The sequence below is a fragment of the Somniosus microcephalus genome, unplaced genomic scaffold, assembly GCF_052327205.1.
Source record: "Somniosus microcephalus isolate GS21.2 unplaced genomic scaffold, FLI_Smic_1.0 unresolved_chr7, whole genome shotgun sequence".
NCBI classification, from domain to species: Eukaryota; Metazoa; Chordata; class Chondrichthyes; order Squaliformes; family Somniosidae; genus Somniosus; species Somniosus microcephalus.
Window position 1 is genome coordinate 41,438,933 of NW_028225185.1, and position 24,810 is coordinate 41,463,742.

At 51.1% G+C, this 24,810-nt stretch overlaps 2 protein-coding genes across 3 annotated transcripts in view; one reads left to right on the plus strand and one right to left on the minus strand.

Moving 5' to 3' along the window:
* The window catches only part of LOC147086838 (vacuolar fusion protein MON1 homolog B-like), a 37,728-nt gene extending 25,543 nt beyond the window's left edge, over nt 1–12,185 (minus strand). The window contains exon 1 of one of the 2 annotated variants that reach the window (XM_085979019.1): nt 12,003–12,185. The gene's annotated coding sequence lies outside the window, so the exon portion shown is untranslated. The remainder of the gene's footprint in view (nt 1–12,002) is intronic. The other variant, XM_085979020.1, reaches the window with a different exon arrangement.
* A 525-nt stretch (nt 12,186–12,710) lies between these two features.
* Nucleotides 12,711–24,810, plus strand: part of LOC147086839 (tyrosine-protein phosphatase non-receptor type 18-like) — a 110,471-nt gene continuing 98,371 nt past the window's right edge. Inside the window, exon 1 of the mRNA XM_085978335.1 lies at nt 12,711–13,525. Within this exon, the coding sequence (XP_085834461.1) occupies nt 13,436–13,525 (90 nt within the window). The 5' untranslated portion in view covers nt 12,711–13,435. The remainder of the gene's footprint in view (nt 13,526–24,810) is intronic.

A 24,810-nucleotide genomic window follows, 5' to 3' on the forward strand; every position in this document is an offset into this window, starting at 1 on the left:
TCGGAGGGGCGGTACTGAGGGAGCGCCGCACTGTCAGAGGGCGTCTTTCTGGATGAGACGTTAAACCCGAGGCCCCCGTCTGCCCTCTCAGGTGAACGTAAAAGATCCCACGGCCACTATTGGACGAAGAGCGGGGGGGCAGGGGGGGGGGGGGGGGGGGGGGCGGGGGGTGGGGAGTTCTCCCCGGTGTCCTGGGCCCAATATTTATCCCTCAACCAACATCACTAAAAAACAGATGATCTGGTCATTATCACATTGCTGTTTGTGGGAGCTTGCGGTGCATAAAATGGCGGCCGCGTTTCCTACATTACAACAGCACTTCAAAAGTACTTCATTGGCTGTAAAGAGCTTTGCGACGCACAGCAAGGTCCCACAAACAGCAATGAGATAGACGACTGGTTAATCTGGTTTTTTTTTTTTTTTTAAGTGATTTTGATTGGGGGATAAATATTGGCCCCAGGACACCGGGGAGAACTCCCCCCTGCTCTTCTTCCAATAGTGGCCGTGGGATCTTTTACATCCACCTGAGAGGGCAGACGGGGGTCTCGGGTTTAACGTCTCATCCGAAAGACGGCGCCTCAGCCAGTGCAGCGCTCCCACAGTACTGCCCCTCCGACAGTGCGGCGCTCCCTCAGTACTGCCCCTCCGACAGTGCGGCGCTCCCTCAGTACTCCCCCTCCGAGAGTGCGGCGCTCCCTCAGTACCGCCCCTCCGACAGTGTGGCGCTCCCTCAGTACTGCCCCTCCGACAGTGCGGCCCTCCCTCAGTACCGCCCCTCCGACAGTGCGGCGCTCCCTCAGTACCGCCCCTCCGACAGTGCGGCGCTCCCTCAGTACCGCCCCTCCGACAGTGCGGCGCTCCCTCAGTACCGCCCCTCCGAGAGTGCGGCGCTCCCTCAGTACCGCCCCTCCGACAGTGCGGTGCTCCCTCAGTACCGCCCCTCCGACAGTGCGGCGCTCCCTCAGTACAGCCCCTCCGACAGTGCGGCGCTCCCTCAGTACAGCCCCTCTGACAGTGCGGCGCTCCCTCAGTACAGCCCCTCCGACAGTGCGGCACTCCCTCAGTGAGTTACCAGTCCCGGTCACAGGTGGAACACACCTCGCCACCCTGGCTGAACGGATTGGCCACACGTGGTTGAATCCGCCCCATACACAGGCCTGCTTTGTTCACGAGGGAGAGAGCCTTCACACATCCCCACTAACCTGTACTTGCTGCGCGCAGACGCAAAAGGGACTGGACGAGGAACACTGGGCGCTCCACTTACCAGGCTCTGGGATGCAGATTATTAGGCCCTGGGGATTTATCAGCTTTCAGTCCCATTCATTTCTCCAGCACTATTTTTTTACTAATACTAATTTCCTTTAATTCCTCCTTCTCACGAGACCCTTGGTTCCCCAGCATTTCTGGGAAGTTATTTGTGTCCTCTTCCGTGAAGACAGAACCAAAGTATTTGTTTAATTGCTCAGCCATTTCCTTGTCCCCCATTATAAATTCTCCCATTTCTGACTGTAAGGGACCTACATTTGTTTTCACTAATCTTTTACTTTTTACATACTTGTAGAAGCTTTGACAGTCCGCTTTTATGTTCCTTGCAAGTTTACTCTCATACTCTATTTTTCCCCTTTTAATCAATCTCTTGGTCCTTTTTTGCTGAATTCTAAACTGCTCCCAATCCTCAGGCTTGCTACGTTTTCTGGCAACTTTACATGACTCCTCTTTGGATCTAATACTATCCTTAATTTCTTTTGTTAGCCATGGTTGGGCCGCTTTTCCTTTTGTGTTTTTGCGCCGGAAAGGAATAACACTTGCAATTCATGCATTCGTTCCTTAAATGTTAGCCATTGCCTACCCACCGTCGTGCCTTTTAATGAAGCTCCCCAATCTATCACAGCCAAATCCCTCCTCATACCTTCATAGTTTCCTTTGTTTAGATTTAGGACCCAAGTTTCGGATTGGACTACTTCACTTTCCATTCTAATGCACAATTCTATCATGTTATGGTCACTCTTCCCTAAAGATAACGCACAAGATTATTAATTAACCCCTTCTCATTGCACAATACCCAATCTAGGATAGCCTGTTCCCTAGTTGGCTCCTCAACGTACTGGTCTAAAATTCCATCTCGTACACACTCCAGGAATTCATCCTCCACAGTATTATTGCTAATTTGGTTTGGTCTATATGTAGATTAAAGTCACCCATGATTACTGTAGTACCCTTGTTACATGCATCTCTAATTCCCTGTTTGATGTCATCCCCTACATTACCACGACTGTTTGGAGGCCTATAGACAACTCCCACCAATGTTTTCTGCCCCTTGGTGCTTCTTAGCTCCACCCAGACTGATTCTACATCTTGATTTTCTGAGCCAATATCCTTTCTCACTATTGCTCTGATTTCACCTTTTACTAACAACACCACCCCACCTCCTTTTCCTTTTTGCCTGTCCTTTCTAAATGTCGAATATCCTTGGATATTCAGCTCCCAGCCTTGGTCACCCTGCAGCCATGTCTCCGTAATTGCAATTATATCGTATCCGTTTACATCTGTTTGCGCTGTTAATTCGTCTACCTTATTAAGGATGCTTCGCGCAATCAGATACAGTGCCTTTAGATTTGTCTTAACATTTTTAGACATCTTAACATTTTTTTGTACTATGGCCCTATTTGCCTTATTACCATTGTTTCTTACCCGGACCCTATTTGTTAGTGCACTCCTTTGTTTGTACGCTCTGTCCCTTCCTGACACACTCTGGTTATCCTTACCCCAATCCCTTTCCTGCACTGCTTCCTTGTCTTTTCTCTTTAGCATTCTAGATTTCCAGCAAAATTAATGGGACTAAAAGTCGATAAATCCCAAGGACCGGATGACCTACATCCTAGGGTTTTGAAAGAGGTGGCCATTGGGATAGTGGACGCATTGGTTGTCATCTTCCAGAATCTATAGAATTCTGGAATGGTTCCTGCAGATTGGAGGATAGAACCATAGAAGATAGGAGCAGGAGTCGGCCATTCGGCCCCTCGAGCCTGCTCCGCCATTCAATGACATCATGGCTGATCATCCAAATTCAGTACCCTGTCCCTGCCTTCTCCCCATATCCCTTGATCCCTTTAGCCTTAAGAAATATATCCAACTCCTTCTTGAATATATTTAATGAACTGGCCTCCACCGCCCTCTGTGGCAGAGAATTCCACAGGTTCACCACTCTCTGGGTGAAGAAATTCATAAGAACGTAAGAAATAGGAGCAGGAGTAGGCCATACGGCCCCTCGGGCCTGCTCCGCCATTCAATAGGATCATGGCTGATCCGAACCTAGACTCACGTCCACTTCCCTGCCCTCTCCCCGTAACCCCTAATTCCCTTATCTGCTAGGACAATGTCTATCTCCATTTTAAATTTATTTAATGTCGCAGCTTCCACAGCTCTCTGGGGTAGCAAATTCCATAGATTTACTACCCTCTGAGTGAAGAAGTTTCTCCTCATCTCAGTTTTGAAAGGGCAGCCCCTTATTCTAAGATTATGCCCCCTAGTTCTAGTCTCACCCATCAGTGGAAACATCCTCACCGCATCCACCCGATCAAGCCCCCTCACAATCTTATATGTTTCGATAAGATCGCCTCTCATTCTTCTGAATTCCTCCTCATTTCAGTCCTAAATGGCTTACCCCTTATCCTTAGACTATGACCCCTGGTTCTGGACTCCCCGGCCATCAGAAACATCCTTCCTGCATCTAGTCTGTCCAGGCCTGGCAGAATTTTATAGGTTTCGATGAGATCCCCTCTCAATCTTCTAAACTCCAGTGAGTATAAGCCCAATCGACACAATCTCTCCTCATACGTCATTCCTGCCATCCCAGGTATCAGCCTGGTGAATCTTCACTGCACTCCTTCCATGGCAAGAACGTCCTTCCTCAGGTAAGGCGACCAAAACTGCACACAATACTCAAGGTGCGGTCTCACCAAGGCCCTGTACAACTGCAGCAAGACATCCTTGTTCCTGTACTCGAACCCTCTTGCTACGAAGGCCAACATACCATTTGCCTTCTTAACCGCCTGCTGCACCTGCATGCTTACCTTCAGCGACTGGTGCACAAGGACACCCAGGTCTCTTTGCACTTCCCCTTCTCCCAATCTATTGCCATTCAAATAATAATCTGCCTTCCTGTTTTTGCCACCAAAGTGGATAACCTCACATTTATCCACATTATAGTGCATCTGCCATGTTTCTGCCCAATCACCTTTACTAGTCAGAAATCTATCGACTTCTGTTTTGAATATACCCAACTAGCAAATGTAACCCCGCTATTTAAGAAAGGAGGGAGAGAGAAAACGGGGAACTACAGACCTGTTAGCCTCACATCAGTGGTTGGGAAAATGCTGGAATCTACTATAAAGGATGCAATAACTGGGCACTTAGAAACTAATAGTAAGATTGGGCAGAATTAACATGGATTTATGAAAGGGAAATCCTGTTTGACAAACCTATTTGAGGATGTAACTAGTGGAGTAGACAAAGGGTAGATGTGGTGTATCTGGATTTTCAGAAGGCCTTTGATAAGGTCCCACACAAGAGGTTGGTGAACAAAATTAGGGCGCATGGAATTGGGGGTAATATACTAGCATGGATTGAGAATTGGTTAACAGACAGAAAACAAAGAGTAGGGATAAACTGGTCTTTTTCAGGATGGCAGGCTGTGACTAGTGGGGTACCGCAAGGACCGGTGCTTGGGCCCCAGCTATTCACAATCTATATCAGTGATTTGGATGAGGGGACTAAATGTAACATTTCCAAATTTGCTGGTGATACAAAGCTAGGTGGCAGTGTCAGTTGCGAAGAGGATGTGAAGAGGCTTCAAGGGGATCTCGACAGGCTCAGTGAGTGGGCGAGAACATGGCAGATGGAATATAATGTGGACAAATGTGAAGTTATGCACTTTGGTGGAAAAAACAGAAAGGCAGAGTATTTCCTAAATGGTGAAAGATTGGGGAATGCAGATGCTCAAAGGGACCTGGGTGTCCTTGTACATGAGTCACTGAAAGTGAATGTGCAGGTGCAGCAAGCCATTAGGAAGGCAAATGGTATGCTGGCCTTCATTACAAGAGGATTTGAGCACAGGAGTAAAGAAGTCTTACTCCAATTATACAGGGCCTTGGTGAGACCACACCTGGAGTATTGTGTACAATTTTGGTCTCCTTACCTAAGGAAGGATATACTTGCCATAGAGGGAGTGCAACGAAGGTTCACCAGACTGATTCCTGGGATGGGGGGATTGTCCTATGAGGACAGATTGAGTAAACTAGGCCTGTATTCTCTTGAATTCAGAAGAATGAGAGGGGATCTCATTGAAGAATACAAAATTATTACAGGGCTTGATAGGATGGATGCTGGGAGAATGTTTCCCTTGGCTGGGGAGTCTAGAACCAGGGGCCACAGCCTCAGGATAAAGGGTAGGCCATTCAGGACTGAGATGAGAAGAAATTTTCTTCACAGAAGGTGGTGAATCTTTGGAATTCTCTACCCCAGAGGGCTGTGGAGGCTCAGTCGTTGGGTATATTCAAAACAGAAGTCGATAGATTTCTGACTAGTAAAGGCACCGAGGGATATGGCGATAGGGCCGGTGAATGGAGTTGAGGCAGAAGATCAGCCATGTGACCAAGTGTAATGTAGCCAAGTTTGCGGATGATACAAAGATGGGTGGGAAAGCAAGTTGTGCAGAGAACTCAAAGAACCTGCAAAGGGATATAGACAGGCTCGGTGAGTGGGCAAACATTTGGCAGATGGAGTATAAAGTGGGAAAGTGCGAGGTTATACAATTTGGCAAGATAAATAAAAAAGCAAATTACTATTTAAATGGGGAGAGATTACAAAATGCTACAGTTCAGAGGGACCTGGGGGTCCTTGTGCATGAAATACAAAAAGTTAGCATGCAGGTACAGCAAGTAAGCAAAAAGGCAAATGGAGTGTTGGCCTTTATTTCAAGGGGGTTGGAGTATAAAAGCAGGGAAGTCTTGTTACAACTGTACAGGGCGTTGGTGAGACCACACCTTGAGTACTGCGTACAGTTTTGGTCTCCTTATTTAGGGAAGGATATACTTGCATTGGAGGCAGTTCAGAGACGATTCACTCGGTTAATTCCAGAGATGAGGGGGTTGACTTATGAGGAAAGGTTGGGCCTATACTGATTGGAGTTTAGAAGAATGAGAGGTGATCTTATCGAACCATATAAGATACTGAGGGGGCTCGACAGGGTAGATGCAGAGAGGATGTTTCCCCTCGTGGGGAAATCTGGAACTCGGGGGCACAGTCTCAGAATAAAGGGTCGCCATTTTAGAACTGAGATGAGGAGGAATTTCTTCTCTCAGAGGGTCGTAAATCTGTGGAGTTCTCTGCCCCAGAGAGCCGTGGAGGCTGGGTCATTAAGAAAAGATGGACAGATTTCTGCTAGATAAGGGAGTGAAGGGTTATGGGGAGTGGGCGGGGAAGTGGCTTTGAGCCAGAGATCAGCCATGATCTTATTGAATGGCGGAGCAGGCTCGAGGGGCCAAATGGCCGACTCCTGCTCCTATTTCTTATGTTAGAGTCATAGAGTCATAGAGTTTTACAGCACAGAAAGAGGCCCTTTGGCCCATCGTGTCTGCGCCGCCCATCCATCCCTGTCCAGTCTAATCCCATTTTCCAGCACTTGGTCCATAGCCTTGTATGCAATGGCATTTCAAGTGCTCATCCAAATGCTTCTTGAATGTTGTGAGGGTTCCTGCCTCTACCACCCTTTCAGTCAGTGAGTTCCAGATTCCAACCACCCTCTGGGTGAAAAAGTTCCTCCTCAAATCCCCTCTAAATCTCCTGCCCCTTACCCTGAATCTATGCCCCCTTGTTATTGACCCCCCCACTAAGGGGAAAAGTTCCTCTTTATCTACCCTATCTATGCCCCTCATCATTTTGTACACCTCAATCAGGTCCCCCCTCAGCCTTCTCTGCTCCAAGGAAAACAACTCCAGCCTGTCCAGCCTCTCTTCATAGCTGAGGCGCTCCATCCCAGGTAACATCCTGGTGAATCTTCTCTGCACCCTCTCCAAAGCAATCACATCCTTCCTATAGTTCTTATGTTGTCTTCCCTCCACCGGGAACCACCCCCCCCTTATTCAGTTTAAAGCCCGATTAAATATAGGGTACTGGAGGACAAGCGGTTACAACTGGAAATAGCATGCCATCTGTGACGGGAGCGTGCGGTCGATTGGTGGAACGAAGCGAGGCGCAGCCCGCAGAGGCGCACGATAACAATTTACACGTAACAGGCGCGATCGGTGGCTGTAAATGGATCGCGGTCAGCAGTGCGAGAGAGAGACGAACTATTACCTAACTGCTGCTGGTTATTTATATCATAGCCACGCACAGGCCTCGCAAAAATAATCACCTTTTAGACTTCAACTCGGACCAAGTCCCCTTTTGCCTCGCAGAGTGCGGTCTGCATCAGAGAGGCACTAAGAGTGAGAAAGAGCCATCAATTCCCACCCCGCCCAGAGACTCTCTCTCATGGAGTCTGCCCCATATCATAAAATAATCATCATCTTATAGAAACATAGAAGATAGGAGCAGGAGTCGGCCATTCGGCCCCTCAAGCCTGCTCCGCCATTCAATGAGATCATGGCTGATCATCCAAATTCAGTACCCTGTCCCTGCTTTCTCCCCATATCCCTTGATCCCTTTAGCCTTGAGAAATATATCTAACTCCTTCTTGAATATATTTAATGAATTGGCCTCAACTGCCTTTTGTGGTAGAGAATTCCACAGGTTCACCACTCACTGGGTGAAGAAATTCCTCCTAATTTCTGTCCTAAATGACTTACCCCTTATCCTTAGACTGTGACCCCTGGTTCTGGACTCCCCCGCCATCGGGAACATCCTTCCTGCATCTAGTCTGTCTAGTCCTCTCAGAATTTTATAAGTTTCAATGAGATCCCCTCTCATTCTTCTAAACTCCAGCGAATATAAGCCCAATCGACCCAATCTCTCCTCATACGTTATTCCGGCCATCTTCGCTGCACTCTCTCCATGACAAGAACATCCTTCCTCAGATAAGGCAACCAAAACTGCACACAATACTCAAGGTGTGGTCTCACCAAGGCCCTGTACAACTGCAGCAAGACATCCTTGTTCCTGTACTCGAACTCTATCGCTATGAAGGTCAACATACCATTTGCCTTCTTAACCGCCTGCTGCACCTGCATGCTTACCTTCAGCGACTGGTGCACAAGGACACCCAGGTCTCGTTGCACTTCCCCTTCTCCCAATCTATTGCCATTCAGATAATAATCTGCCTTCCTGTTTTTGCCACCAAAGTGGATAACCTCGCATTTATCCACATTATACTGCATCTGCCATGCTTCTGCCCAATCACCCAACCTGTCCAAATCATACAGAAGTTTCTCGGCATCCTAGGCAGTCCCTCGGATGACTTGCTTCCACACTAACAATGAGTTCTCAGGTGACTGATGAGTCCAATGCGGGACCTACAGTCTCTGTCACAGGTGGGGCAGACGGTGGTTGAAGGGGCGGGTGGGTGGGGTGCTTGGGTTGACGTGCGCTCTTTCCGCTGTTTGCGCTTGGCTTCCGCTTGCTCCCGGCGAAGAGACTCGAGGTGTTCGGCGCCTTCCCGGATGCTTCTCCTCCACTTTGTGCGGCCTTGGGCCAGGGATTCCCAGGTGTCGGTGGGGATGTTGCACTTTTTCAAGGAGGCTTTGAGGGTGTCCTTGAAGCGTTTCCTCTGCCCACCTGGGGTTCTCTTGTCGTTTCGGAGCTCTGACTAGAGCGCTTGTTTTGGGAGTCTCGTATCGGGCATGCAGACAAGGTGACCCGTCCATCGGAGCTGATCGAGCGTGGTCAAAGCTTCGATGCTGGGGATGTTGGCCTGAGCGAGAACACTGACGTTGGTGCACCTATCCTGCCAATGGATTTGCAGGATCTTGCGGAGGCAGCGTTGGTGGTACCTCTCATATCATAGAATCTTACAGCACAGCAGGAGGTCATTCGGCCCATCGTGCCTGTGCCAGCTCTTTGAACGAACTCACCAATTTGTCCCACTCCCCCCTGCTCTTTCCCCATAGCCCTGTAAGTTTAACCTATTCAAGAGTTTGACCCAATTCCCCTTTTGAAAGTTACTATTGAATCTGCTCCCACCGTCACTGAGGTCCCTCATCCCTGGAAGCATTCTGGTCAATCTTCCCTCAACCTTCCCTGCTCCAAGGAGAACAATCCCAGCTTCTCCGGGGACAGAGTGATCTCCTGGACGAGTTTCGATCGCCTAGATGGGTCGGAGGGGAATTTCCCAGATTTTTTCTCCCAAATTGGCCATTGGGTTTTTTATCTGGTTTCTCGCCTCTCCCGGGAGATCACATGGGTTCGGGTGGGATGGAGAGTGGAAGTAGATTTGAGGTTAGGATCAGATCAGCCATGATCTTATTGAATGGCGGAGCAGGCTCGAGGGGCCGATTGGCCTACTCCTGCTCCTATTTCTTATGTTCTCCAGTCTCTCCACATCACTGAAGTCCCTCATCCCTGGTACCATTCTGGTCAATCTCCCCTTAACCCTCTCTGCTCTAAGGAGAACAATCCCAGCTTCTCCAGTCTCTCCATATCACTGAAGTCCCTCATCCCTGGTACCATTCTGGTCAATCTCCCCTTAACCTTCTCTGCTCGAAGAAGAACAATCCCAGCTTCACCAGTCTCTCCACTTGGATGTATAGTGAACAGTCAGGAGGAGAGTGATAGGCTTCAAGAGGACATAGACAGGCTGGTGGAATGGGCGGGCACGTGGCAGATGATACATTTTGGTAGGAAGAACGAGGAGAGGCAATATAAACTAAATGATACAATTCTGAAGGGGGTGCAGGAACGCAGAGACATAGAAACATAGAAGATAGGAGCAGGAGTAGGCCATTCGGCCCCTCAAGCCTGCTCCGCCATTCAATGCGATCATGGCTGATCATCCAAATTCAGTACCCTGTCCCTGCTTTCTCCCCATATCCCTTGATCCCTAGCCTCAAGAAATATATCCAACTCCTTCTTGAATATATTTAATGAATTGGCTTCTACTGCCTTCTGTGGTAGAGAATTCCACTGGTTCACCACTCTCTGGGTGAAGAAATTCCTCCTCATCTCAGTCCTAAATGGCCTACCCCTTATCCTTAGACTGTGAGCTCTGGTTCTGGACTCCCCGACGCCATTCAATAGGATCATGGATGATCCGAATCTAGACTCACGTCCACTTCCCTGCCCTCTCCCCGTAACCCGTAATTCCCTTATCTGCTAGGAAACTGTCTATCTCCATTTTAAATTTATTTAATGTTGCAGCTTCCGCAGCTCTGGGGTAGCAAATTCCATAGATTTACTACCCTCTGAGTGAAGAAGTTTCTCCTCATCTCAGTTTTGAAAGGGCAGCCCCTTATTCTAAGATTATGCCCCCTAGTTCTAATCTCACCCATCAGTGGAAACATCCTCACCGCATCCACCCGATCAAGCCCCCTCACAATCTTATATGTTTCGATAAGATCGCCTCTCATTCTTCTGAACTCCAATGAGTAGAGTCCCAGCCTACTCAACCTTTCCTCATACGTCAACCCCCTCATCTCCGGAATCAATCGAGTGAACCTTCTCTGAACCGCCTCGAGAGCAAGTATATCTTTTCTTAAATATGGAAACCAAAACTGCACACAGTATTCCAGGTGTGGCCTCACCAATACCCTGTATAACTGCAGCAAAATTTCCCTGTTTTTATACTCCATCCCCCTCGCAATAAAAGCTAAGATTCCATTGGCCTTCCTGATCACCTGCTGCACCTGCAGACTAACTTTTTGTGTTTCATGCACCAGGACCCCCAGATCCCTTTGTACTGTAGCACTTTGCAGTTTCTCTCCATTTAGATAATAACTTGCTCTTTGATTTTTTCTGCCAAAGTGCATAACCTCACACTTTCCAACATTATATTGCATCTGCCAAATCTCTGCCCACCCACTTAGCCTGTCTATGTCCTTTTGCAGGTTTTTTATGTCCTCCTCACTCACTGCTTTCCCTCCCATCTTTGTATCGTCGGCAAACTTGGATATGTTGCTCTCGGTGCCTTCCTCCAAATCGTTAATATAGATTGTAAAGAGTTGGGGTCCCAGCACTGACCCCTGCGGAACACCACTAGTTACTGATTGCCAACCCGAGAATGAACCATTTATCCCAACTCTTTGTTTTCTGTTAGATAGCCAATCTTCCACCCATGCCAGTATATTACCCCCAATCCCGTGACTTCTTATCTTGATCAGTAATCTTTTGTGTGGAACCTTGTCAAATGCCTTTTGGAAGTCCAAATACACTACATCCACTGGTTCCCCTTTATCCACCCTATATGTTACATCCTCAAAGAATTCGAGCAAATTTGTCAAACATGACTTCCCCTTCAGAATTTTATAAGTTTCAATGAGATCCCCTCTCATTCTTCTAAACTCCAGCGAGTATAAGCCCAATCGACCCAATCTCTCCTCATACGTCATTCCTGCCATCCCAGGTATCAGTTTGGTGAATCTTCGCTGCACTCCCTCCATGGCAAGAACATCCTTCCTCAGATAAGGCGACCAAAACTGCACACAATACTCAAGGTGTGTCTCACCAAGGCCCCTGTACAACTGCAGCAAGACATCCTTGTTCCTGTACTCGAATCCTCTCGCTACAAAGGCCAACATACCATTTGCCTTCTTACCCGCCTGCTGCACCTGCATGCTTACCTTCAACGACTGGTGCACAAGGACACCCAGGTCTCGTTGCACTTCCCCTTCTCCCAATCTATTGCCGTTCAGATAATAATCTGCCTTCCTGTTTTTGCCACCAATGTGGATAATCTTGTTGTTGTTATTATGGGAGAGCCTGTTACTCCCACAAACAAAGAAGTCAGGAATGTTAATGCTTTAAGCCCCCCACCACCAAGATGTCACCCTCCCTCCAGTTCCCCAGTCTCTCACCTTCACCCCCAAAAGTCAGTGGCTGCTCCTCTGGCTGTCTTGACTAGGCCTAAGCCCCACACGCACAAAGCCTGGGGCTCGAGTGCCTGCCGCAGCCCCGGCTTCTCGTCGACTCGCTTCGGACCCGCTGACCCCCCGCCGTGCGCCGCCCTCCAACCAATCAGCCTCGCCGCTCGGCTCCAGCCAATCGGCGTCCGCTGGCTCCCCATTGTGACGCTTCGCGCGGCGGGACCAATCGCGCCGCCCCATTTCCCTCACATCCACCAATCAGCGTGCTGCGGCCACCACCCGCCGCCCCCACGACAGTTCTATCCAATAGCTCCGCGGGGGTTTCTGATTGACGCGGCGACTCGCCAATCGCAGCAGGAGGTGGGCGGGCCGGCGCGGCCCACCCATTCTAACCATTAGCAGTGCCGGAGATGTGATTGACGGGAGGCTGCGCCAATGGAAGAAGGGGATGGGCGGGCAAGCGCCGCGCACCGTTCTAACCAATAGCAGTGCTGGAGATATGATTGACGCAACGCTCCACCAATGGGAGGAGATGGGGCGGGTCCGTGGCCGGAGGCCGGGCAGGTGCAGGCGCCGCTGATCGACAGCGAGCTCGGCCAATCAGGAGAGCGGGCCCGACCCTCCTGGCCAATGGGCGGTGGGGCGGGCGGGGCTTAAGTTTGAGGGCTTCAAAGTTGTCCGAAAGTTTTTAACTTGGCGGAGGATCGGAGTGAGAGAGACTGAGAGAGAGAGTGAGAGAGACTGAGAGAGAGACAGAGAAAGACAGAGAGAGAGAAAGAGAAAGACAGAGAGAAAGAGACAGAGAGAGAGAGAGAGAGAGACAGACAGAGAGAAAGAGGGAGAGAGAGAAAAAGGGTGAGAGACAGAGAGAGGGAGAAATAGAGAGAGACAGAGAGAGACATAGAAAGGAGAGACAAAGAGAGATAGAAGGAGGGAGACAGAGAGAGAGCGAAAGAAAAGAAAGAGGGGTTGCGAAAAAGAGGGGGAGAAGGGAAGAGAGAGTGAAACAAGTGTCAGAAAGTGAGACAGAGGGGGAGAGAGAAATAGAGGGGAAAGGGGGAGAAGACGAGACAAATACTGAAGGAGTGAGAGAAAGAAAGAGGGAGAAAGAGTAGTGGAGAGACAGACCGGGGAGAGAGAGGGAGCAGAGGAGAGGGAGCGAGAGAGAGAAAGTGATTGGGACACCAGGAGGGTGATCCATTCACTGGCAGAGATTGATCTCCAAGTGAGCTGAGAGGGACCTCCAGCCTCGGGTCGGGTGGAGGAGGGGGTGGGGGGGGGAAGTTTCATTCCAAAACTGGCACCAGAAGTGAGTCCAGCACCAGGAGTGAGTCCGGCGCCAGACTCGAGCAAATGGGAGTGAGTGATTCCAGCCCAGTCAGAGGTGCTGAGTGAAAGTCCTGTGCAGAGCAGAACCCTGGATTATGGAAGAGAGACTGCGCGCGTTCCTGCGGTACCTGGACTCGCTGGAAGAGAGTGATGGGAAAGAGAATGGATTCAGCAAGGAATTTAATGTGAGTTCTATTTAACGTGTAAAGTGGGGGGTTAGAGGCTAATGTTTATAACTGGTTAATACTTGGTGCCAAATAGACAACAGCAGAAACAAGTCTTGCATTCACAGGATCAGCCGTGGCTCAGTGGGCAGCACCCTCTCCTCTGGGTCAGAAGGTTGTGGGTTCAAGTCCCACTCCAGGGACTTGAGCACAAACATCTAGGCCAACACTCCAGTGCAGTACTGAGGGAGCGCCGCACTGTCGGAGGGGCAGTACTGAGGGAGCGCCGCACTGTCGGAGGGTCAGTACTGAGGGAGCACTGCACTGTCGGAGGGGCAGTACTGAGGGAGCGCCGCACTGTCGGAGGGACAGTACTGAGGGAGCGCCGCACTGTCAGAGGGACAGTACTGAGGGAGCGCCACACTGTCAGAGGTGCGGTACTCAGGGAGCGCCGCACTGTCGGAGGGACAGTACTGAGGGAGCGCCACACTGTCGGAGGGGCGGTACTGAGGGAGCGCCGCACTGTCGGAGGGGCGGTACTGAGGGAGCGCCGCACTGTCGGAGGGGCGGTACTGAGGGAGCGCCGCACTGTCGGAGGGGCGGTACTGAGGGAGCGCCGCACTGTCGGAGGGACGGTACTGAGGGAGCGCCACACTGTCAGAGGGGCAGTACTGAGGGAGCGCCGAACTGTCGGAGAGGCAGTACTGAGGGAGCGTGATCCCCTGTGTCCTGCGCCAATATCCCTTAACCAACATCACTAAAAAACAGATGATCCGGTCATTATCACATTGCTGTTTGTGGGAGCTTGCTGTGCGCAAATTGGCTGCCGCGTTTCCCACATTACAACAGTGACCACACTTCAAAATAGAAGTTCATTGGCTGTAAAGCGTTTTGGGACATCCGGTGGTCGTGCAAGGCGCTGGAGAAATGCAAGTCTTTCTTTCTTTCTAATATCTCCTTACGTGTCTCGGTGTCAAATTTTGTTTGACAATCGCTCCGGTGCAGTGCCTTGTGAGGTTGTACTGCGTTAAAGGCGCTATATCAATGCACGTGCTTGTTGCTGTTACGCTCCTCACAGAAACCTCCTCGCCTCAGCTCACCCAGCATGCAAGGACAGACAGTAACGGGATGATTGCGGCCTCCGAGCCACCGCACATTAATCGCGCGCCAGCTTGGACGGCGGGCTATTCGACTATGGGGGGCAGCGCTGCCAAGCCCAATCCTCTTCCCCACTGTGCGCCGCCAAGGCTCACAGACGCACTCTCTGGCTGGCGTTACCCTCCCTTAGACCCGGGGCTGATGCCCGCTCCTCCGAACCCCACCACCAGAGGAGATCGGTTCCGGGGATGGGGGGATCTTAGCTACAAGGACAGGTTGGAGAAGCTGGATGTGCTTCCGTTAGAGCAAAGGAGGTTGAGGGGTGATTGGATAGAGGTGTACAAGATTATGACGGGTTTGGTTAGGCTAGACGGGGAATGGCTGTTCCCACTAGTTGATGGTACAAGGACTAGGGGACACAGATTGAAGGTTTTGGGCAAGAGATACAGGGGGAACGTGAGGGAAAACCTTTTTACACAACGAGTGGCGAGGGCCTGGAAGTGGTGGAAGCGGAGACACTCAATGTTTTCAAGGGGAGGCTGGATAGGCACTTGAGGGAAATAAACTTGCAGGGCTACGGGGATAGAGCGGGGCAATGGGACTGACTGGATTGTTCTACAGAGAGCCGGCACGGACTCGATGGGCTGAATGGCATCCTCCTAAACATAGAAGATAGGAGCAGGAGTAGGCCATTCAGCCCCTCGAGCCTGCTCCGCCATTTAATGAGATCATGGCTGATCATCCAAATTCAGTACCCTGGCCCTGCTTTCTCCCCATACCCCTTGATCCCTTTAGCCTTAAGAAATATATCCAACTCCTTCTTGAATATACTTAATGAATTGGCCTCAACTGCCTTCTGTGGTAGAGAATTCCACAGGTTCACCACTCTCTGGGTGAAGAAATTCCTCCTCATCTCTGTCCTAAATGGCTCACCCCTTATCCTTAGACTGTGACCCCTGGTTCTGGACTCCCCCGCCATCGGGAACATCCTTCCTGCATCTAGTCTGTCTAGTCCTGTTAGAATTTTATAAGTTTCGATGAGATCCCCTCTCATTCTTCTAAACTCCAGCGAGTATAAGCCCAATCAACCCAATCTCTCTTCATACGTCATTCCTGCCATCCCAGGTATCAGCCTGGTGAATCTTCGCTGCACTCCCTCCATGGCAAGAACATCCTTCCTCAGATAAGGCGACCAAAACTGCACACAATACTCAAGGTGTGGTCTCACCAAGGCCCTGTACAACTGCAGCAAGACATCCTTGCTCCTGTACTCAAATCCTCTCGTTATGAAGGCCAACATACCATTTGCCTTCTTAACCGCCTGCTGCACCTGCATGCTTACCTTCAGCGACTGGTGCACAAGGACACCCAGGTCTCGTTGCACTTCCCCTTCTCCCAATCTATTGCCGTTCAGATAATAATCTGCCTTCCTGTTTTTGCCACCAAAGTGGATAACCTCGCATTTATCCACATTATACTGCATCTGCCCTGCATCTGCCCAATCACCCAACCTGTCCAAATCATACTGGAGTTTCTCGGCATCCTCCTCACAGGACACACGCCCACCCAGCTTTGTGTCGTCTGCAAACTTGGAGATATTACATCTAGTTCCCTCGTCTAGATCATTAATATATATTGTGAATCGTGGGGTCCTAGGACCGATCCCTGCGGTACCCCACTAGTCACTGCCTGCCACTCGGAAAAAGAGCCGTTTATTCCAACTCTTTGCTTTCTGCCTGCCAACCAGTTCTCTATCCAAGTCAGTACCTTGCCCCCAATCCCATGTGCCGTTGTGACTGTATGACCGCCCCTTCCCCCTGCCAATGATCAGCAGACAAAGCACGTGGCGTGGAACCGACCTCGAGGAACCTTTTGGCTGGTATTCGGAGGGGCATTCCTTTGCGGCGAGTGGATTTTTGGCAGCCAGGCTCGGGAGGAGGTGCGGGAGACTGCGCCACTTGACACCCTGCCACTAAATCAAAACAGTTAGGTTCAAAGTGCAATGCCACCGCCTCACAGAGTTAATCAGTGATCAGATTCAAGGAAAGAGGAAGAATAATGTCGAAAATACAATCCCTAATTCAATTCACTTCCTCCCAACGTACCAGGACAGGCCCGAGAGGAACACACAAAGGACTTTGTTCCTTTTAAAAACAAAAGCCAGATTCACGGAAGTTCAAGTTAAACTCGATTGAGCAGGTCCCTCAATTTCCTGTTAAGCCAACGTTTACGTTAGGACGTAGAAAGATGAGAGAAAGAACTCCCGTGGTCGCCAAAGGCGCTTTACAAATGCAAGTCTTCCTTTTTCAATTCAATTCAATTCAATTCAATTTTATTTGTCATATATGCAGCAGACGTGTGTACTGCACAATGAAATGTTGATTTTTACGAGTCCTCCCAACATTTGAATAAATATGGCATAACAATGATAAAAATACTAATAGAAATACTAATAGAAAGACAGTAATAATAAATAAAACAACAGTAATAAATAATAATAAATTATTCGTTCATGAGTCTTATGGCCTGGGGGTAGAAGCTGTTTCGAAACCTGCTGGTACGAGACCGTATGCTTCGGTATCTCTTACTGGACGGGAGCAGGGCGAAGAGGTTGTGGCTGGGGTGACTCGCGTCTTTAATGATTCTCAGGGCCTTCCCCCGGCACCTCTCGGGGTAGATATCCTGCACAGCAGATAGTTTAATTCCTATAGTATGTTGTGCAGCTTTCACTGCCATCTGTAGAGCCTTGCGGTCTGTGGCGGTGCAGTTGCCATACCAGGTAGTGATGCAGCCGGACAGGATACTCTCGATGGTGCACCGGTAGAAGTTGGTGAGAATCTGGGGGGCCATTCCAAATTTCTTCAGTCTCCTGAGGAAAAACAGGCGTTGGCATGCCTTCTTGGTTACGACGTCGATGTGATGGGACCACGTTAAGTCCTCCGTAATGAATACACCCAGGAATTTGAAGCTGCTGACCCTCTCCACCTCAGCCCCTTCGATGTAGATTGGGGTGTGTCCCTCCCCCTGCCGCTTCCTGTAACCCACGATCATCTCCTTTGTTTTGCTGATGTTGAGGGAGAGGTTGTTGTACTTGCACCATTCTCCTAGGGCTCTTACCTCCTCCCTGTAGCCTGTCTCGTCGCCATCTGTGATCAGGCCTACAACGGTAGTGTCATCAGCAAGCTTGATGATGGAGTTGAAGTTGTGCATGGCCACGCAGTCGTGAGTAAACAGGGAGTAGAGAAGGGGGCTGAGCACACAACCCTGGGGTACCTTCAGTATGTCCCAAAGCCGTTCACAGCCAATAAAGTACTTTTTTTGAAGGGCAGTCACTGTTGTAATGTAGGAAACGCGGCAGCCAATTTGCATGCAGCAAGCTCCCACAAACTGCAATGTGATAAATGGCCAGATCATCTGTTTTAGTGATGTTGATTGAGGGATAAATATTGGCGCCAGGATCTGTTTACGTCCACCTGAGAGAGCATACGGAGCCTCGGGTTTAACGCCTCATCCCGAACGATGGGACCTCCGACAGTGCGGCGCTCCATCAGTACTGCCCCTCCGACACTGCGGCGCTCCCTCAGTACTGCCCCTCTGACAGTGCGGCGCTCTCTCAGTACTGCCCCTCCGACAGTGCGGCGCTCCCTCAGTACCGCCCCTCCGACAGTGCGGCGCTCCCTCAGTACCGCCCCTCCGACAGTGCGGCGCTCCCTCAGTACTGCCCCTCCGACAGTGCGGCGCTCCCTCAGTACCGCCCCTCCGACAGTGCGGCGCTCCATCAGTACTGCCCCTCCGACACTGCGGCGCTCCCTCAGTACCGCCCCTCCGACAGTGCGGCGCTCCCTCAGTACCGCCCCTCCGACAGTGCGGCGCTCCCTCAGTACCGCCCCTCCGACAGTGCGGCGCTCCATCAGTACTGCCCCTCCGACACTGCGGCGCTCCCTCAGTACCGCCCCTCCGACAGTGTGGCGCTCCCTCGGTACCGCCCCTCCGACAGTGCGGCGCTCCCTCGGTACCGCCCCTCCGACAGTGCGGCGCTACCTCAGTACCGTCCCTCCGACAGTGTGGCGCTCCCTCAGTACCGCCCCTCCGACAGTGCGGCGCTCCCTCGGTACTGCCCCTCCGACAGTGCGGCGCTCCCTCGGTACTGCCCCTCCGACAGTGCGGCGCTCCCTCGGTACCGCCCCTCCGACAGTGCGGCGCTCCCTCAGTACTGCCCCTCCGACAGTGCGGCGCTCCCTCAGTACTGCCCCTCCGTCAGTGCGGCGCTCCCTCAGTACTGCCCCTCCGACAGTGCGGCGCTCCCTCAGTACTGCCCCTCTGTCAGTGCGGCGCTCCCTCAGTACTGGCACCGGGGGAGTGTCGGGCCTGGATTACGGGGCTCGAGTCTCTGGAGTGGGGGCTCAAACCCACAACCTTCTGACTCAGAGACGAGAGAGACTCTCACTGAGCCACGGCTGCGATTGAATCCCTTACTGATCAGGAAAGACGTAAAATGGTGGGGCATCTGTTCCAGTCTAATCTGTTCCTGCTCCATGAACAACCTGATTGTAAAAAGTGCTGCTCCTCCAAGCCTCTGTCCCGCTGGTCCATCACTCCTGTCCTCACGAACCTGCACTGACCTTGTGAGGGACCCTTTGCTGGGCGCATAGCCACGGCATGTGAAGCCATCAGCGCCAGGGGTCCATTCTGGGGATTGGGAGATTTACTCTGTATCTAACCCATGCTGTACCTGCCCTGGGAGTGTTAGATGGGACAGTGTAGAGGGAGCTTTACTCTGTATCTAACCCGTGCTGTACCTGCCCTGGGAGTGTTTGATGGGACAGTGTAGAGGGAGCTTTATTCTGTATCTAACCCGTGCTGTACCTGCCCTGGGAGTGTTTGATGGGACAGTGCAGAGGGAGCTTTACTCTGTATCTAACCCGTGATGTACCTGCCCTGGGAGTGTTTAATGGGACAATGTAGAGGGAGTTTTACTCTGTATCTAACCCGTGCTGTACCTGCCCTGGGAGTGTTTGATGGGACAGTGTAGAGGGAGCTTTACTCTGTATCTAACCCGTGCTGTACCTGCCCTGGGAGTGTTTGATGGGGACAGTGTAGAGGGAGCTTTACTCTGTATCTAACCCGTGCTGTACCTGCCCTGGGAGTGTTTGATGGGACAGTGTAGAGGGAGCTTTACTCTGTATCTAACCCGTGCTGTACCTGCCCTGGGAGTGTTTGATGGGGACAGTGTAGAGGGAGCTTTACTCTGTATCTAACCCTTGCTGTACCTGCCCTGGGAGCGTTTGATGGGATAGTGTAGAGGGAGCTTTACTCTGTATCTAACCCGTGCTGTACCTGCCCTGGGAGTGTTTGATGGGACAGTGTAGAGGGAGCTTTACTCTGTATCTAACCCGTGCTGTACCTGCCCTGGGAGTGTTTGATGGGACAGTGTAGAGTGAGCTTTACTCTGTATCTAACCCGTGCTGCACCTGTCCTGGGAGTATTTGATGGGGACAGTGTAGAGGGAGCTTTACTCTGTATCTAACCCGTGCTGTACCTGCCCTGGGAGTGGCAGTGTAGAGGAAGCTTTACTCTGTATCTAACCCATGCTGTACCTGCCCTGGGAGTGTTTGATGGGGATAGTGTAGAGGAAGATTTACTCTGTATCTAACCCGTGCTGCACCTGACCTGGGAGTGTTTGATGGGACAGTGTAGAGGGAGCTTTACTCTGTATCTAACCCGTGCTGTACCTGCCCTGGGAGTGTTTGATGGGGACAGTGTAGAGGGAGCTTTACTCTGTATCTAACCCGTGCTGTACCTGCCCTGGGAGTGTTTGATGGGGACAGTGTAGAGGGAGCTTTACTCTGTATCTAACCAGTGCTGTACCTGCCCTGGGAGTGTTTGATGGGGCAGTGTAGAGGGAGATTAGTCTGTATCTAACCCGTGCTGTACCTGCCCTGGGAGTGTTTGATGGGGCAGTGTAGAGGGAGCTTTACTCTGTATGTAACCCGTGCTGTACCTGCCCTGGGAGTGTTTGATGGGGACAGTGTAGAGGGAGCTTTACACTGTATCTAACCCGTGCTGTACCTGCCCTGGGAGTGTTTGATGGGACAGTGTAGAGGGAGCTTTACTCTGTATCTAACCCTTGCTGTACCTGCCCTGGGAGTGTTTGATGGGATAGTGTAGAGGGAGCTTTACTCTGTATCTAACCCGTGCTGTACCTGCCCTGGGAGTGTTTGATGGGACAGTGTAGAGGGAGCTTTACTCTGTATCTAACCCGTGCTGTACCTGTCCTGGGAGTGTTTGATCGGACAGTGTAGAGGGAGCTTTACTCTGTATCTAACCCATGCTGTACCTGCCCTGGGAGTGTTTGATGGGACAGTGTAGAGGGAGCTTTACTCTGTATCTAACCCGTGCTATACCTGCCCTGGGAGTGTTTGATGGGGACAGTGTTGAGGGAGCTTTACTCTGTATCTATCCCGTGCTTTACCTGCCCTGGGAGTGTTTCATGGGGACAGTGTAGAGGGAGCTTTACTCTGTATCTAACCAGTGCTGTACCTGCCCTGGGAGTGTTTGATAGGGCAGTGTAGAGGGAGATTAGTCTGTATCTAACCCGTGCTGTACCTGCCCTGGGAGTGTTTGATGGGGCAGTGTAGAGGGAGCTTTACTCTGCATGTAACCCGTGCTGTACCTGCCCTGGGAGTGTTTGATGGGGACAGTGTAGAGGGAGCTTTACTCTGTATCTAACCCGTGCTGTACCTGCCCTGGGAGTGTTTGATGGGACAGTGTAGAGGGAGCTTTACTCTGTATCTAACCCGTGCTGTACCTGCCCTGGGAGTGTTTGATGGGACAGTGTATAGGGAGCTTTACTCTGTATCTAACCCGTGCTGTACCTGCCCTGGGAGTGTTTGATGGGGACAGTGTAGAGGGAGCTCTACTCTTTATCTGACCCGTGCTGTACCTGCCCAGGGAGTGTTTAATGGGGCACTGTAGAGTGAGCTTTACTCTGTATCTAACCCGTGCTGCACCTGTCCTGGGAGTGTTTAATGGGGACAGTGTCGAGGGAGCTTTACTCTGTATCTAACCCGTGCTGTACCTGCCCTGGGAGTGTTTGATGGGGACAGTGTACAGGGAGATTTACTCTGTATCTAACCCGTGCTGTACCTGCCCTGGGAGTGGCAGTGTAGAGGAAGCTTTACTCTGTATCTAACCCGTGCTGTACCTGCCCTGGGAGTGTTTGATGGGGATAATGTAGAGGAAGCTTTACTCTGTATCTAACCCGTGCTGTACCTGCCCTGGGAGTGTTTGATGGGACAGTGTAGAGGGAGCTTTACTCTGTATCTAACCCGTGCTGTACCTGCCCCGGGTGTGTTTGATGGGGACAGTGTAGAGGGAGCTTTACTCTGTATCTATCCCGTGCTTTACCTGCCCTGGGAGTGTTTGATGGGGACAGTGTAGAGGGAGCATTACTCTGTATCTAACCAGTGCTGTACCTGCCCTGGGAGTGTTTGATGGGGCAGTGTAGAGGGAGATTAGTCTGTATCTAACCCGTGCTGTACCTGCCCTGGGAGTGTTTGATGGGGCAGTGTAGAGGGAGCTTTACTCTGTATCTCACCCGTGCTGTACCTGCCCTGGGAGTGTTTGATGGGGACAGTGTGGAGAAAGCTTTACTCTGTATCTAACCCGTGCTGTACCTGCCCTGGGAGTGTTTGCTGGGACAGTGTAGAGGGAGCTTTACTCAGTATCTAACCCGTGCTGTACCTACCCTGGGAGTGTTTGATGGGGACAGTGTACAGGGAGCTTTACTCTGCATCTAACCCGTGCTGTACCTGCCCTGGGAGTGTTTGATGGGACAGTGTAGAGGGAGCTTTACTCTGTATCTAACCCGTGCTGTACCTGCCCTGGGAGTGTTTGATGGGACAGTGTAGCGGGAGCTTTACTCTGTATCTAACCCGTGCTGTACCTGCCCTGGGAGTGTTTGATGGGGACAGTGTAGAGGGAGCTTTACTCTGCATCTAACCCGTGCTGTACCTGCCCTGGGAGTGTTTGATGGGGACAGTGTAGAGGGAGCTTTACGCTGTATCTAACCCGTGCTGTACCTGCCCTGGGAGTGTTTGATGGGACAGTGTAGAGGGAGCTTTACTCTGTATTTAACCCGTGCTGTACCTGCCCTGGGAGTGTTTGATGGGACAGTGTAGAGGGAGCTTTACTCTGTATCTAACCCGTGCTGTACCTGCCCTGGGAGTCTTTGATGGGGACAGTTTAGAGGGAGCTTTACTCTGTATCTGACCCGTGTTGTACCTGCCCTGGGAGTGTTTGATGGGGACAGTGTAGAGGGAGCTTTACTCTGTATCTAACCCGTGCTGTACCTGCCCTGGGACTGTTTGATGGGGCAGTGTAGAGGGAGCTTTACTCTGTATCTAACCCATGCTGTGCCTGCCCTGGACGTGTTTGATGGGGACAGTGTAGAGGGAGCTTTACTCTGTATCTAACCCGTGCTGTACCTGCCCTGGGAGTGTTTGATGGGGACAGTGTAGAGGGTGCTTTACTCTGTATCTAACCCGTGCTGTACCTGCCCTGGGAGTGTTTGATGGGACAGTGTAGAGGGAGCTTTACCCTGTATCTAACCCGTGCTGTACCTGCCCTGGGAGTGTTTGATGGGACAGTGCAGAGGGAGCTTTACTCTGTATCTAACCCGTGCTGTACCTGCCCTGGGAGTGTTTGATGGGACAGTGTAGAGGGAGCTTTACTCTGTATCTAACCCGTGCTGTACCTGCCCTGGGAGTGTTTGATGGGACAGTGTAGAGGGAGCTTTACTCTCTATCTAACCCGTGCTGTACCTGCCCTGGGAGTGTTTGATGGGACAGTGTAGAGGAAGCTTTACTCTGTATCTAACCCGTGCTGTACCTGCCCCAGGAGTGTTTGATGGGACAGTGTAGAGGGAGCTTTACTCTCTATCTAACCCGTGCTGTACCTGCCCTGGGAGTGTTTGATGGGACAGTGTAGAGGAAGCTTTACTCTCTATCTAAACCGTGCTGTACCTGCCCTGGGAGTGTTTGATGGGACAGTGTAGAGGAAGCTTTACTCTCTATCTAACCTGTGCTGTACCTGCCCTGGGAGTGTTTGATGGGACAGTGTAGAGGGAGCTTTACTCTGTATCTAACCCGTGCTGTACCTGCCCTGGGAGTGTTTGATGGGACAGTGTAGAGGGAGCTTTACTCTGTATCTAACCCGTGCTGTACCTGCCCTGGGAGTGTTTGATGGGACAGTGTAGAGGGAGCTTTACTCTGTATCTAACCCGTGCTGTACCTGCCCTGGGAGTGTTTGATGGGACAGTGCAGAGGGAGCTTTACTCTGTATCTATCCCGTGCTTTACCTGCCCTGGGAGTGTTTGATGGGGACAGTGTAGAGGGAGCTTTACTCTGTATCTAACCCGTGCTGTACCTGCCCTGGGAGTGTTTGATGGGGCAGTGTAGAGGGAGATTAGTCTGTATCTAACCCGTGCTGTACCTGCCCTGGGAGTGTTTGATGGGGCAGTGTGGAGGGAGCTTTACTCTGTATGTAACCCGTGCTGTACCTGCCCTGGGAGTGTTTGATCGGGACAGTGTAGAGGGAGCTTTACTCTGTATCTAACCCGTGCTGCACCTGCCCTGGGAGTGTTTGATGGGACAGTGTAGAGGGAGCTTTACTCTGTATCTCACCCGTGCTGTACCTGCCCTGGGAGTGTTTGATGGGGACAGTGTGGAGAAAGCTTTACTCTGTATCTAACCCGTGCTGTACCTGCCCTGGGAGTGTTTGCTGGGACAGTGTAGAGGGAGCTTTACTCAGTATCTAACCCGTGCTGTACCTACCCTGGGAGTGTTTGATGGGGACAGTGTACAGGGAGCTTTACTCTGTATCTAACCCGTGCTGTACCTGCCCTGGGAGTGTTTGATGGGACAGTGTAGAGGGAGCTTTACTCTGTATCTAACCCGTGCTGTACCTGCCCTGGGAGTGTTTGATGGGACAGTGTAGCGGGAGCTTTACTCTGTATCTAACCCGTGCTGTACCTGCCCTGGGAGTGTTTGATGGGGACAGTTTAGAGGGAGCTTTACTCTGCATCTAACCCGTGCTGTACCTGCCCTGGGAGTGTTTGATGGGGACAGTGTAGAGGGAGCTTTACGCTGTATCTAACCCGTGCTGTACCTGCCCTGGGAGTGTTTGATGGGACAGTGTAGAGGGAGCTT